This window comes from Sylvia atricapilla, chromosome 5 (assembly GCF_009819655.1).
Source record: "Sylvia atricapilla isolate bSylAtr1 chromosome 5, bSylAtr1.pri, whole genome shotgun sequence".
Classification (NCBI taxonomy): domain Eukaryota; kingdom Metazoa; phylum Chordata; class Aves; order Passeriformes; family Sylviidae; genus Sylvia; species Sylvia atricapilla.
Genome location: NC_089144.1, coordinates 46988355 through 47001781, shown reverse-complemented (window position 1 = coordinate 47001781; position 13427 = coordinate 46988355). Strand labels below are relative to the sequence as shown.

Genomic DNA, 13427 nt, shown 5'->3' with positions numbered 1-13427 from the left:
AGTGATAGAGTAGTTGCTTAAACTGTCTGTTTGGCTGGGATAACATCCAGTGAACATGTAAAGAAGACTCTGCTATTGATACACCAGCTATCAGCATCTCCCATCTGAAGAAAGCGTGGACCAAGGCCCAATCTGGAGGTGATAATGAGGAACACAGCCAAGAAACACACATGCTCTAAAAGGGCGGACCCAAGGAAGTGTCATGCAAAACAGTTCCTGGAATATGGAAACTAGTTTATGGAAAAATATGAATATTCAACAGATTGATACAATAGAAAGGGTATTTAAAGAAAGTCTCTGAAATGGCAGGTTGTGGACTTGGCTGAATGCCAAGTCACCCATACTTTGCTTTTTTATCTCCTAATTGTCTTATCTTTTATTAAACCTATTTCTTAAAATTCACACAAAAAAAAAGGGAATTTCGTTTTTCACATAGAAGATGCAGAATTTGAAGCCCTATTAAATATTCATCCTTTCCCTTTCCTTTTCTCTCCTTTCCTCTCTCCCTTCCTGTACAGGTTAGCTCCGATGTGGCATTGTCTCTTCAGCCTCACTTAGCCAGCTGCCACGAGTGAGTGCACTAATTCCCTATGCAAACTCCAAGCAGAGAAAGGGAAGCGTTGCCCACCTCTGTTAAGTCATTTGCAGTGCTGCTGAGCTGGCCACCAATGTGCCAAGGCACAATTTTTGAGTGTGCCTTTTGGGAGGTGGGCTCCCACCTCTCGAATCACTCCCCAGGTCACTCTCAAATCACTCAGGTCGCTCCCCAGGTGCAGCACCCAGCCGTGCGCACCGCTCTGCTGTGCTGCCCTCCGGGACGGCCCACAGCCACCCCGCGGCGGCGAGGCTCACCTTGGTGATGCCCAGGGCGCCCACGTTCTCGCTGTAGGACGTGGTGCCGCTGCCCGTGCCCCAGGCCCCAGCCAGGAGGCAGCCGATGCCCTCCACGCCGATCCCGCGGCTGATGGCGTGCGGCGGCGGCGGCGGGGCCCCGCACAGGCGGGCACAGGCGAAGTAATCTCCCACGGACTCCAGCATGGAGGAAATCACCCCGGCGAGGATGCCAAAGATCCCGGCCAGGCTCACCGTCGGCGTTCCCCACTGGCCTGCAAGGAAAGAGCACGGTTTGGCTGGGTGGGGCACGTCTGCCCCGAAATCTGCCGCGGAGGAGGAAGAACAGCGGGAATACCTGTGGGTATTTGCCTGACTTTTCATCTCCTCCTGGCAGTCGTAAGTGGAGGTGCCAGCGGGAACCGGCAGCATGGGGAAGGGGAGGCAGCGGTACCTGGGTAAGGCAGCCGAAACCAGGGAGCCTGTGCCAGGACGTTCCCGCGGGTGTCTGTCCGGGCCAGGTGGCCGTAGGCGGTGGGGGCCGCAGGGAGGACGCTGGTCACTGTCAGCACATAGCAGAGCAGCCAGCTCAGGGAGAGCCCCAGCAGCACCTGCCCATCGCAAGCAGCAGTGGAGTCTGGTTAGGGTATGGCTGCGTCCTCAGCGCGGCTGGGGTGGATAAGGTGTCCCCGCCCGACCCTTTTCCTTGCACACTGAATAGAGGCAAAGAGGCAGCAGGAGCTCCTGGTGGCCCTTCCTTCTTCTCTCCCTCCCTCCCAATGGTCAGGGCCATGAGGAGCTTTTCCCCCTCTGCCCCTCAGCACACAGGCTCAGCTGGGAAGCACTAACTCATGTGCACACCGGTGGAAAGAGCCCAGGCAGCCCGGGGCCCGTGAGGCCAGTCCCTCTGTCACAACTCCCCGGTATCCAGGAACCCCAACATACCGGGAAGATCTGGAAGAGGTAGATTGGAGAGAAGTGGCACTTCTTGTCTTTCTGGTAAGATGGCAGTGGCACAGCAACATCTTTCAAGTACTGAGAGAACAGAACTATGAAAAAAATAGTCCTAGAAGGAGGGAAAATGAGACCATAAACAAGGTGGGTGCCCAGCTGACCACCTCTCCCCACATTAAGTGAGGACCTGCTACCCAAGAAGCCAGGACTCCAGAGGACTCATAAAAACAGGCTCTCAGCAGCAGAGGGTGACTCCCCACTCCACCAAGCCAGAGGTGTAATAAGCTTTCCATCGTAATCTACTGATAGCTCCACATGTTTGCAAAAAACTCTTTTATCCTTATTGTTTCAAGACTGACACCCCAGGTAGTACATCTCTGAGTATAGCACAGTTGCAGAAAGGTTAAAAATGCCTCCTAAGTAAAAGAAAGACCTGACAGGCGTGCAAGGTTCAGGTTCTGCCTGTGTAATTCAGATATATTAGAAATGTCCTGATTTCGGGTTTACCTATGCTGCTCTTCAAGGGGCAAAAAGCTCCTGTAACACAGAGTAAAAGAAGAGGATTTAGTTTGGCTGTGTGAATCCCTGTTTTGAAAGAAAAAACATGGTGGGACTGTGGGGATGCACATGGTGCCCACAGAGTCCTCCCAGCCAGCCAAGAAGGGGAGACCATGGCTCTGTGAGGGCTGTGCATGGAGGGGCCCTCCAGGGCAGGGGGTTCCCATGTGTCCCTGGCAGCACCCAGGGCTTGTGCTGGTGGAAGTAACTGCAGGTTCAGCTCCTCTCCCGTCCGGTGTGTGGGACACATCTGTGAACAGCAGCACATCTGGATGCACTTACAGCCTGCCCCCCGTGTGCCTGTTGCCCAGAAAGGCCAACCAGATGGAGCTGGAGGCTACCATGTGAAGAGAGGGCAGGGACTGGGCATCCCACTTCTATTGCTGAGCTGGTAGAAGACCATGGACATTTCCTGTGTTAGACAGGCCTCTGAAGGGCTCCTCATCATTTTATAACAAATCTAAATTTTACACATTAAGTGAATTAATCTGGATAGGATTTGGTGAGAAATCAATTGCACCAACTGAAGTGCACTGACTTCACTGGAAAACTGGTAGTTTTCCCCATGTGCAAAGGTGACAAACTGTAGGTGCAATAGTCAGGGACAGGCAGAATTCCAACAGTGCAAAGAAAACTCTATCCTCACTTGTCTGCAAAGACACTCCATGACACACACAACTCAAAGCACTGGATGATTGGAGGGATAAAGTATGAGGAGGAACTGGTTTCATGGTTTCTAATGCTACAGAGTCCAGACAGACTGTGTGAGTACACATTTTGTGCATTTGCATGAACAAAAGTGCTCAGCAGCCTTATGACTCACCACAGAACCCTCATCTGTCTCAGGGAAGTGTCACTGCTAATTATTCAGGTTGCCTAACACATTCTATTAACAAACTCTATTTTCAGTTGCTTATAGTTCTACATAACTTTACCCATTCAGGATGAAAATTTCCAGGGAAAATGTCTGTCTTGGGGCAAATATTTTTGGAAAAACATATATCTAACCTATTTCAAAGAGTGATGTTCAGGAAATAGACAGAGTATATAGCCTGCATTGAAAAGGTCATTTTGCCTTAAGCAGTAACAAGATCTCCCTATGACCTGGAGCAGAAATTTGAGATTTAGTAGAACTTGTTCTTTGAGGCAACAGATTTTGTCATTTCTCACAAAAATCTGCTCAGGTATGCTCAGTCTACAACAACTCCAGATTCCAGGTCAGCAGAAACATCTCAGGCTTTTGCATTTCCAGACCATAAGATTCTGAGCATTCTGAGTATGTCCAGGCCTTGACCAGTGATTAACTGTACGTGCATCATCACCAGGGAGTAAATCACCACACACTAGAGAAGTTTGTTGAGGCAACAGTGGGGATCTTCCATCACAAGAGCTCTGGAATGTGGTGGGGCTGAACAGCAGCCCTGAGACCACATGGCTCTTGTTTTCCTCCTTCTCCATCCCGGCTTTCCCTCTTTCACTAACAACACCCACCGAGCATGGAGAAGGCAGCAAAAGAGGACACATCTGGGAGGGCTCAGAGCACTATGATCAGGCTGGGGCTAAGGTGTCTGAGTCAGAGAAAAAAAGGATGTGGATTATCATGGGTAGAAGATGGGACAGAAATAAACAGAATAGAAAGGTGATTTGGGCTGAGAGCAGGGACACAGGCTGAAGGACTGGGACCCCATTAATGGAGTGGTACAGCTGGGCAAAGAGGTCAAGCATGAGTCTGAGTTTTGGAGCTAGTGGTTGGAGAAGAGCAGAAGAGAAAGGAGATAGTCCAGGCAAGGACATACAGTTTGAAGAGGAAAATTCACATTTGCTAAACTAAGGGGTTAGGACAAATCACCAGAGCTAGAGAACAGGACAACAAGCCAGGAATATGACAGGAGAAACAATGGTGAAAAGACAGCTGGGTTTTAAGCAGGGTTTGGAATAGTATGGTGTGCTGGTGGAAGAGACCAGCTAGGTGAGGAACTGGGGAAGGAGAAGAGAGGTGGCTTGTGGGTTCTGGGAGGGCAGGTGCAGGGAGAAGAGACCAGGAGAGAAGTGTACTGGAGCATGTCCTCAAAACAACATGCTGTCTTCCAAGGGCTACAGGCAAGCCTGTGTCCCAAGTCTTCAAAATCAGCTGTGAAAGCACCAGCAAATAATGGGAACCCATAGAGAGGTTGACAACCTACTCCTGTTCCATGCTTTCCCATGCTGAAGTCTGCATTAGAGAGCTGAAGGTGCCAAGTCTGCAAGGCAACCATGCAGTGGCATTTCTCCTTTTTAAATTAATTTCTGAAATACCTAGGAAATTTTGCCACAGTCTACACTCATGCACAATGGCAGGCACACAAATGTCCCTGAGAGAGCACTCGCTGCTGCAAAGCTACATCTGTAAATAGACCTTTCCAGACCCCCTCGGACCCTCTCTAGAGAGAGCAATTCCTCCTACTCATGTGAAGACAATACATAAAGCACCAGCTATTTCAGCATAGAATACCTAACTCTGAGTGCTCAACTTTGTCATTTTAGGAATGTCTTTTAAATTTAAATAATGGGTGTGTAAGACAGTGTGTGTAGATAACTGTGACAGAGATTGCACACACATGGGAAATGCTTCTGTCTCTACTGACCTATGAACTTCGGATTTTTACAAAAATCAGGGGGTTTTAACTCATTTTTCTGTTTTGCTTTGTTACTGAGGTCTTTAGCCTCCTGGGGGTTGGAGGAGAATGACTATGTCACATGGCTGCTTTGCACAAGCCTGTCACATGCTGGTGATCAACAAATAAACCTTGAACCCGGGGGAACTCTGCTGCAGACTGTGACACTTGGTTTCGTATTGGAGGCGGGTGGTTTGTGTACTCTCAGATTTCCCACAGAGATGTGAGACTTACATGAATGCTATGCCCCAGTGCTGCCCAGCCATATCACCAGCCGACTCAAACAGAGGTAGTGCAACCAAGGTGATGGTGGGGGCAATTGTCAGGGGGCCGATGAACCTCATCAGAAATCCAATCAGGCCAGAAAATCCAACGAAGATTTGAAAGCAAGAAGCTACAATGATAGTTCCTTGCACCTGGAAAAACAGAGGATGTGAACAGAGGTTGGAAGGAGCTCCACCTGTTGAGCCTTCATGTCAATACAAATCCAGCATGGGACCCAGGCTCAGTCTCCAGTGACAGACTGGCATAAAAGCCTCCTGCTGACAACAGTAACACCTGCCTGAGAATTACACGTGGGCAGGACCACCGAAACAGCAGTACAGCAACTTCCCCCTTAGCTGATGGATTTAGTCGTCACCAGAGCTAATTTTGTTCCAGAGATCACCTCCTCCCTGTCCTTTTGGGCTACCCAAGCATGCATGACTTTCCCTGCACTCTCCTGCCTGCTCCCCTAGGACAGGGGAAAAGCTCTTGGCCCAAAAACAGGAGCAGGGTCATGGTCTCTACGATCTCCCTTTTGGGAAGGGCTTGGGTCTCTTCAGCACAGGGATAGGGCAAGGGACTCATCACAGCCTCTGTTTTATTCCTGAGTATCAGTTGCACTCTGGGAACACATTTATCACCCTGAATACCCTGTGTTTGACAATCATTGTCAAGGAGCCAGCAACTACATTCTAAAATGCTGCTCACTTCAGTGTCAGCTTCAGGCAGGGGTGAGGCTGCTCTCTGCCTTCTTCAGATTTGGTGACAAGCCCAGCCTGGGACCTCTGTGGTGCAGAGGTCCTTCCTTCCCCCAGCTCCAAAGGGAAGAGAAGCACAGAGGCTTGGTGAATGACCCAGGCTGAAAGACATCAGCAGCGCCCTTCTGATAGATTTATGTGTATCAGCAGAGAGCAGCCTGTGCTGCACAGCAAACCCCTGGTGAGCTTTCAATGTTTCCCAAGTGGTTTGGAAAGCACACCAACAAATGGATCAACAGAGGCAAATCTAGTCACTCTCTCTGATAAAGGCAATCAATGTAGAATGAGCCAATGAGACCCCTGACCTTTCCTCCTTTCTTTTAATTACATAAGAATGCCCTTTTCCATAATAATTACGGTAGGTTTTGCCTTGCATTTTTTTACTAGGTTTCCTGTGCTTAGACAGGGTTCTTTCCTTGAAAATATTTTCCCTCCCTTTGTTCTTCTAGCCTAACCATGCTTTATGAAGAAGAGATCTGACTGAACCAGTGGAGACTTTGCAGGGATCATAAATCACATGAGGAGGTCTGCATGTCCCCTGTTCAGCAGCAGTGAAGCACCTACTCGTTTGATAGAGAATAGGTGCTTAGGAGGCTGCAACAGCATGAGGGCCAAGGGTCATTGGGAATAGAAGTTTCTCCAGCTGTGATGCCATGACATGGTCAGGCACTTTACTGAAAGCAAACAGCCCTGATTCAGAGCAGGTGCCACTGAAAATGTAAAATACCTCTCGCATCCGTGTCTGCCAGACTTGGATGAATTCTGGTGAAGAGGCATTCACCAGGGTGGCGTTCTGTGTCCAGGCTGGGCACTTCCAACTGGGGAGAGACAGCATTGCCAAAGTAGGGGTAAGGAATGTGAAAGTCCCTCCTTGAATAATAGGCAGCCTGGAAGGAAAGCAGAGGGAAAAAATGACAAGTGAGAATGCTAGAAACTCTGCTCTATAAGGGTGAGAGAAAGGAAAAAAAAAAATTAAAAATCAGTCTGCCCATGGCCTCTGACAGTATCATTTGAATAGTTGTGGCAGGTCACCATCACTGACCATGGGTAGGACTTGCTGCCCATTGCATGCAAGAGCGATGACATGGGGTAAGAGCTGAGGTTCAAATACCAGCAACGGAGGGGCACATCAGTGCTCAAGTCCAACCCTGCTACCCCGAGTTAAGGAAAAAGTAGTGCTTCTAATGGCTAATGAGACCACAGACCTGCACAGAGTAGGAAAAATCATGCAGAGGGAAGAAGACCAAAGAAAAAAGATGGTGAGACACTGAAGAAAAGCTCAGCCTCAGTCTTGCTAATATCCAGTTGCTTCCTCTGTCCCCTTTGGCTGCTTTAGTTTTCTTCACAATGTGCTCATGCACACAAGGACATGCACTAACTACTCTCCATGTCACAGCAATCCTCAGTCTGAGGGTGATAGAAAATGTGACTTGGCTTTTAGTGCACCGGGTTTTAATGCCAATTCCTCTTCTGCATTTCTGCTGAAACTAGAACCACGTCTCCTGTCTTAGAGTATCTCTCCCTCTGGGAATCCCTCAGGCTAGCAAAGAGCTTGCATCTCCAGAGGAGTTCAGCACTGGCTTAATGCAGAATTATAAAGCAGAGCAATGCTCCTTTGAGCTACACCAGCCTCTTTTTCCATGTGTGAGGAAATGAAGACGGAGACCTAAAAGGCCTGACTGGCTCCTCAAAGCCCCACACAAGCCCCCATTGCTTTGCAAGCTTTTTAAACCATTATTCTAGTGTGCTTGAAAAATCCTAAGCTGCCTGAGGGTGGGCAAGCATCCCTAAAATAGCCAAGTGAAACTTCCAAGGTACTTCTGTCTCCCTCTAGGAAGCACCCCTAGGAGGAACTCCCAAAGCAACCTCTCCTTGTGCCAGGAGCTCTCATGGCACTTGTTCAGAAAAGCCATGGGACAGCAATTCAGGTGACTACTTTTGCAGGACACAGCTTTTCCTGAAACAGGGGCGTTGTTTCTGCCATTCTTGAAATAAAAGATGGCATAGCTCTGACAGACCATGTCTCTGTCACCTAAACCATGTATTTACACTAGTCATGCACAACTGAAGCACTGTCAAAGCTTGAAACAATTTTGCTGGGCAAGGCACAAAAAAAAAAAAACAAACAAAAAGAAACAGAGAAGGCCCAGGGCCATGACTTAGAATCTAACAATAGATTTATAGTTCCTGCTGTGTTGCTGCTTAAGATATTTCACAGCCAGTGTTGGCATGGGTGGGCTCCGTGTTGCCATGGGTAGGCTCAGAGGAAAATGGAGTGCCAAGGTGATGCTTATGGGGTACACTGAACTCTTTCCTGTGGGGTTTGCAAGAGGGAAAGCTGCAGAAATAGAGAAGGCAATATTATGTTGTGATAATCAGTATATGACGTCCAAGCATTTACTAAACCGGGCTCACCATAATGGCAAATGACCCGTGTATTCCCTCAGGAGCCTCTGATAGTGTCTCCAGTGACTGTCTGGGGGCCCACTGCTGCTTCTTCATGCTGTGTAACATGACCGAGCTGCAGGTTGCAGTGGGTCAGCTTTTCCCTAGGCTATTTGTGAATGTCTCTGTGCCTTATAGTTGGGGTCAGCAACAAGGCAATTGCACCCTCAGCATGGCAAAAACCATTCAGGTTTGTCCCATAGGAACAACTCCTCACCACTTAATTTGGTCTGTTGTACCTCAATGAGCTGTTCAGCCACGGGAGAGACAGGCTCTCTGCTGCTCTTTCATCCCCAGCTAACAGAGAGCAGGGGTCATTACAGCTCCCAGGAATTCACTGAGGCATTTGGAGAGTGCCTGGGAGAACTCAGAATGCCTGAATTGCAAAGGTCACTAGAGGTCACGGGGTCAAAGGTCACTAGAGGTCACAGGGTCAAAGGTCAAAGGTCACTAGAGGTCACGGGGTCAAAAGTCAAAGGTCACTAGAAGTCACGGGGGCCAAAGATCAAAGGTCACACGAGGTCAAAGGTCACTAGAGGTCACAGGGTCAAAGGTCAAAGGTCACTAGAGGTCACGGGGTCAAAGGTCAAAGGTCACTAGAGGTAACGGGTGACCCCAGGGGTGACCCCAGGTGTGACCTCTAGTGACCTTTGACCTTTGATCCCGTGACCTCTAGTGACCTTTGACCCCGTGACCTCTAGTGACCTTTGACCCCCGTGACCTCTTGTGACCTTTCACCTTTGATCCCGTGACCTCTAGTGACCTTTGATCCCGTGACCTCTAGTGACCTTTGACCCCCGTGACCTCTAGTGACCTTTGACCCCCGTGACCTCTAGTGACCTTTGACCCCCGTGACCTCTAGTGACCTTTGACCTTTGACCCCCGTGACATCTAGTGACCTTTGACCCCCGTGACCTCTAGTGACCTTTGACCTTTGACCCCCGTGACCTCTAGTGACCTTTGACCCCGTGACCTCTAGTGACCTTTGACCCCCGTGACCTCTAGTGACCTTTGACCTTTGACCCCCGTGACCTCTAGTGACCTTTGACCCCTGACCTCTAGTGACCTTTGACCCCCGTGACCTCTAGTGACCTTTGACCCCCGTGACATCTAGTGACCTTTGACCCCCGTGACCTCTAGTGACCTTTGACCCCGTGACCTCTAGTGACCTTTGACCCCCGTGACCTCTAGTGACCTTTGACCCCCGTGACCTCTAGTGACCTTTGACCCCGTGACCTCTAGTGACCTTTGACCCCCGTGACCTCTAGTGACCTTTGACCTTTGACACCCGTGACCTCTAGTGACCTTTGACCCCCGTGACCTCTAGTGACCTTTGACCCCGTGACCTCTAGTGACCTTTGACCCCCGTGACATCTAGTGACCTTTGACCCCCGTGACCTCTAGTGACCCTTGACCCCGTGACCTCTAGTGACCTTTGACCCCCGTGACCTCTAGTGACCTTTGACCTTTGACCCCGTGACCTCTAGTGACCTTTGACCCCCGTGACCTCTAGTGACCTTTGACCCCCGTGACCTCTAGTGACCTTTGACCCCGTGACCTCTAGTGACCTTTGACCTTTGACCCCGTGACCTCTAGTGACCTTTGACCCCCGTGACCTCTAGTGACCTTTGACCCCCGTGACCTCTAGTGACCTTTGACCCCCGTGACCTCTAGTGACCTTTGACCTTTGACCCCCGTGACCTCTAGTGACCTTTGACCCCCGTGACCTCTAGTGACCTTTGACCCCGTGACCTCTACTGACCTTTGACCCCCGTGACCTCTAGTGACCTTTGACCTTTGACACCCGTGACCTCTAGTGACCTTTGACCCCCGTGACCTCTAGTGACCTTTGACCCCGTGACCTCTAGTGACCTTTTACCCCCGTGACATCTAGTGACCTTTGACCCCCGTGACCTCTAGTGACCCTTGACCCCGTGACCTCTAGTGACCTTTGACCCCCGTGACCTCTAGTGACCTTTGACCCCCGTGACCTCTAGTGACCCTTGACCCCGTGACCTCTAGTGACCTTTGACCCCCGTGACCTCTAGTGACCTTTGACCCCCGTGACCTCTAGTGACCTTTGACCCCGTGACCTCTAGTGACCTTTGACCTTTGACCCCGTGACCTCTAGTGACCTTTGACCCCCGTGACCTCTAGTGACCTTTGACCTTTGACCCCGTGACCTCTAGTGACCTTTGACCCCCGTGACCTCTAGTGACCTTTGACCTTTGACCCCCGTGACCTCTAGTGACCTTTGACCTTTGACCCCGTGACCTCTAGTGACCTTTGACCTTTGACCCCCGTGACCTCTAGTGACCTTTGACCCCCGTGACCTCTAGTGACCTTTGACCTTTGACCCCGTGACCTCTACTGACCTTTGACCCCCGTGACCTCTAGTGACCTTTGACCCCGTGACCTCTAGTGACCTTTGACCTTTGACCCCCGTGACCTCTAGTGACCTTTGACCCCTGACCTCTAGTGACCTTTGACCTCTAGTGACCTCTAGTGACCTTTGACCCCGTGACCTCTAGTGACCTTTGACCTTTGACCCCGTGACCTCTAGTGACCTTTGACCTTTGACCCCCGTGACCTCTAGTGACCTTTGACCCACGTGACCTCTAGTGACCTCTAGTGACCTTTGACCCCCGTGACCTCTAGTGACCTTTGGCCCCCGTGACCTCTAGTGACCTTTGACCTTTGACCCCCGTGACCTCTAGTGACCTTTGACCCCGTGACCTCTAGTGACCTTTGACCCCGTGACCTCTAGTGACCTTTGACCTTTGACCCCCGTGACCTCTAGTGACCTTTGACCCCGTGACCTCTAGTGAACTCTAGTGACCTTTGACCCCCGTGACCTCTAGTGACCTTTGACCCCGTGACCTCTAGTGACCTTTGACCTTTGACCCCGTGACCTCTAGTGACCTCTAGTGACCTTTGACCCCGTGACCTCTAGTGACCTTTGACCTTTGACCCGTGACCTCTAGTGACCTTTGACCCCGTGACCTCTAGTGACCTTTGACCTTTGACCCCCGTGACCTCTAGTGACCTTTGACCCCGTGACCTCTAGTGACCTTTGACCCCGTGACCTCTAGTGACCTTTGACCTTTGACCCCCGTGACCTCTAGTGACCTTTGACCCCCGTGACCTCTAGTGATTTTTGACCTTTGATCCCGTGACCTCTAGTGACCTTTGACCCCTGACCTCTAGTGACCTTTGACCCCCGTGACCTCTAGTGACCTTTGACCCCCGTGACCTCTAGTGACCTTTGACCTTTGACCCCGTGACCTCGAGTGACCTTTGACCCCCGTGACCTCTAGTGACCTTTGACCTTTGACCCCGTGACCTCTAGTGACCTTTGACCCCGTGACCTCTAGTGACCTTTGACCTTTGACCCCGTGACCTCGAGTGACCTTTGACCCCCGTGACCTCTAGTGACCTTTGACCTTTGACCCCGTGACCTCTAGTGACCTTTGACCTTTGACCCCGTGACCTCTAGTGACCTTTGACCCCCGCGTGACCTCTAGTGACCTTTGACCCCGTGACCTCTAGTGACCTTTGACCCCGTGACCTCTAGTGACCTTTGACCCCCGTGACCTCTAGTGACCTTTGACCTTTGACCCCGTGACCTCTAGTGACCTTTGACCTTTGACCCCGTGACCTCTAGTGACCTTTGACCTTTGACCCCGTGACCTCGAGTGACCTTTGACCCCCGTGACCTCTAGTGACCTTTGACCCCCGTGACCTCTAGTGACCTTTGACCTCTAGTGACCTTTGACCTTTGACCCCGTGACCTCTAGTGACCTTTGACCCCCGTGACCTCTAGTGACCTTTGACCCCCGTGACCTCTAGTGACCTTTGACCCCCGTGACCTCTAGTGACCTTTGACCTTTGACCCCGTGACCTCTAGTGACCTTTGACCCCGTGACCTCTAGTGACCTTTGACCCCCGTGACCTCTAGTGACCTTTGACCCCCGTGACCTCTAGTGACCTTTGACCTTTGACCCCGTGACCTCTAGTGACCTTTGACCCCGTGACCTCTAGTGACCTTTGACCCCGTGACCTCTAGTGACCTTTGACCTTTGACCCCCGTGACCTCTAGTGACCTTTGACCCCCGTGACCTCTAGTGACCTTTGACCCCGTGACCTCTAGTGAACTCTAGTGACCTTTGACCCCCGTGACCTCTAGTGACCTTTGACCCCGTGACCTCTAGTGACCTTTGACCTTTGACCCCGTGACCTCTAGTGACCTCTAGTGACCTCTAGTGACCTTTGACCCCGTGACCTCTAGTGACCTTTTACCTTTGACCCGTGACCTCTAGTGACCTTTGACCCCCGTGACCTCTAGTGACCTTTGACCTTTGACCCCCGTGACCTCTAGTGACCTTTGACCCCGTGACCTCTAGTGACCTTTGACCCCCGTGACCTCTAGTGACCTTTGACCTTGACCCCGTGACCTCTAGTGACCTTTGACCTTTGACCCCCGTGACCTCTAGTGACCTTTGACCCCCGTGACCTCTAGTGATTTTTGACCTTTGACCCCGTGACCTCTAGTGACCTTTGACCCCTGACCTCTAGTGACCTTTGACCCCCGTGACCTCTAGTGACCTTTGACCCCCGTGACCTCTAGTGACCTTTGACCTTTGACCCCGTGACCTCGAGTGACCTTTGACCCCGTGACCTCTAGTGACCTTTGACCCCCGCGTGACCTCTAGTGACCTTTGACCTTTGACCCCGTGACCTCTAGTGACCTTTGACCCCGTGACCTCTAGTGACCTCTAGTGACCTTTGACCCCGTGACCTCTAGTGACCTTTGACCCCCGTGACCTCTAGTGACCTTTGACCCCCGTGACCTCTAGTGACCTTTGACCCCCGTGACCTCTAGTGACCTTTGACCTTTGACCCCGTGACCTCTAGTGACCTTTGACCCCGTGACCTCTAGTGACCTTTGACCTTTGACCCCCGT

At 51.0% G+C, this 13427-nt stretch overlaps 1 protein-coding gene across 1 annotated transcript in view; it reads right to left on the bottom strand.

Moving 5' to 3' along the window:
• Positions 1 to 13427, bottom strand: part of LOC136361453 (solute carrier family 23 member 1-like) — a 34628-nt gene that overhangs the window by 7987 nt on the left and 13214 nt on the right. The window contains exons 4-8 of the mRNA XM_066319393.1: positions 6747 to 6906; positions 5232 to 5413; positions 1777 to 1897; positions 1286 to 1442; positions 853 to 1106 (exon numbers count right to left, since the gene is read on the bottom strand). Coding sequence (XP_066175490.1) covers positions 853 to 1106; positions 1286 to 1442; positions 1777 to 1897; positions 5232 to 5413; positions 6747 to 6906 — 874 coding nt within the window. The remainder of the gene's footprint in view (positions 1 to 852; positions 1107 to 1285; positions 1443 to 1776; positions 1898 to 5231; positions 5414 to 6746; positions 6907 to 13427) is intronic.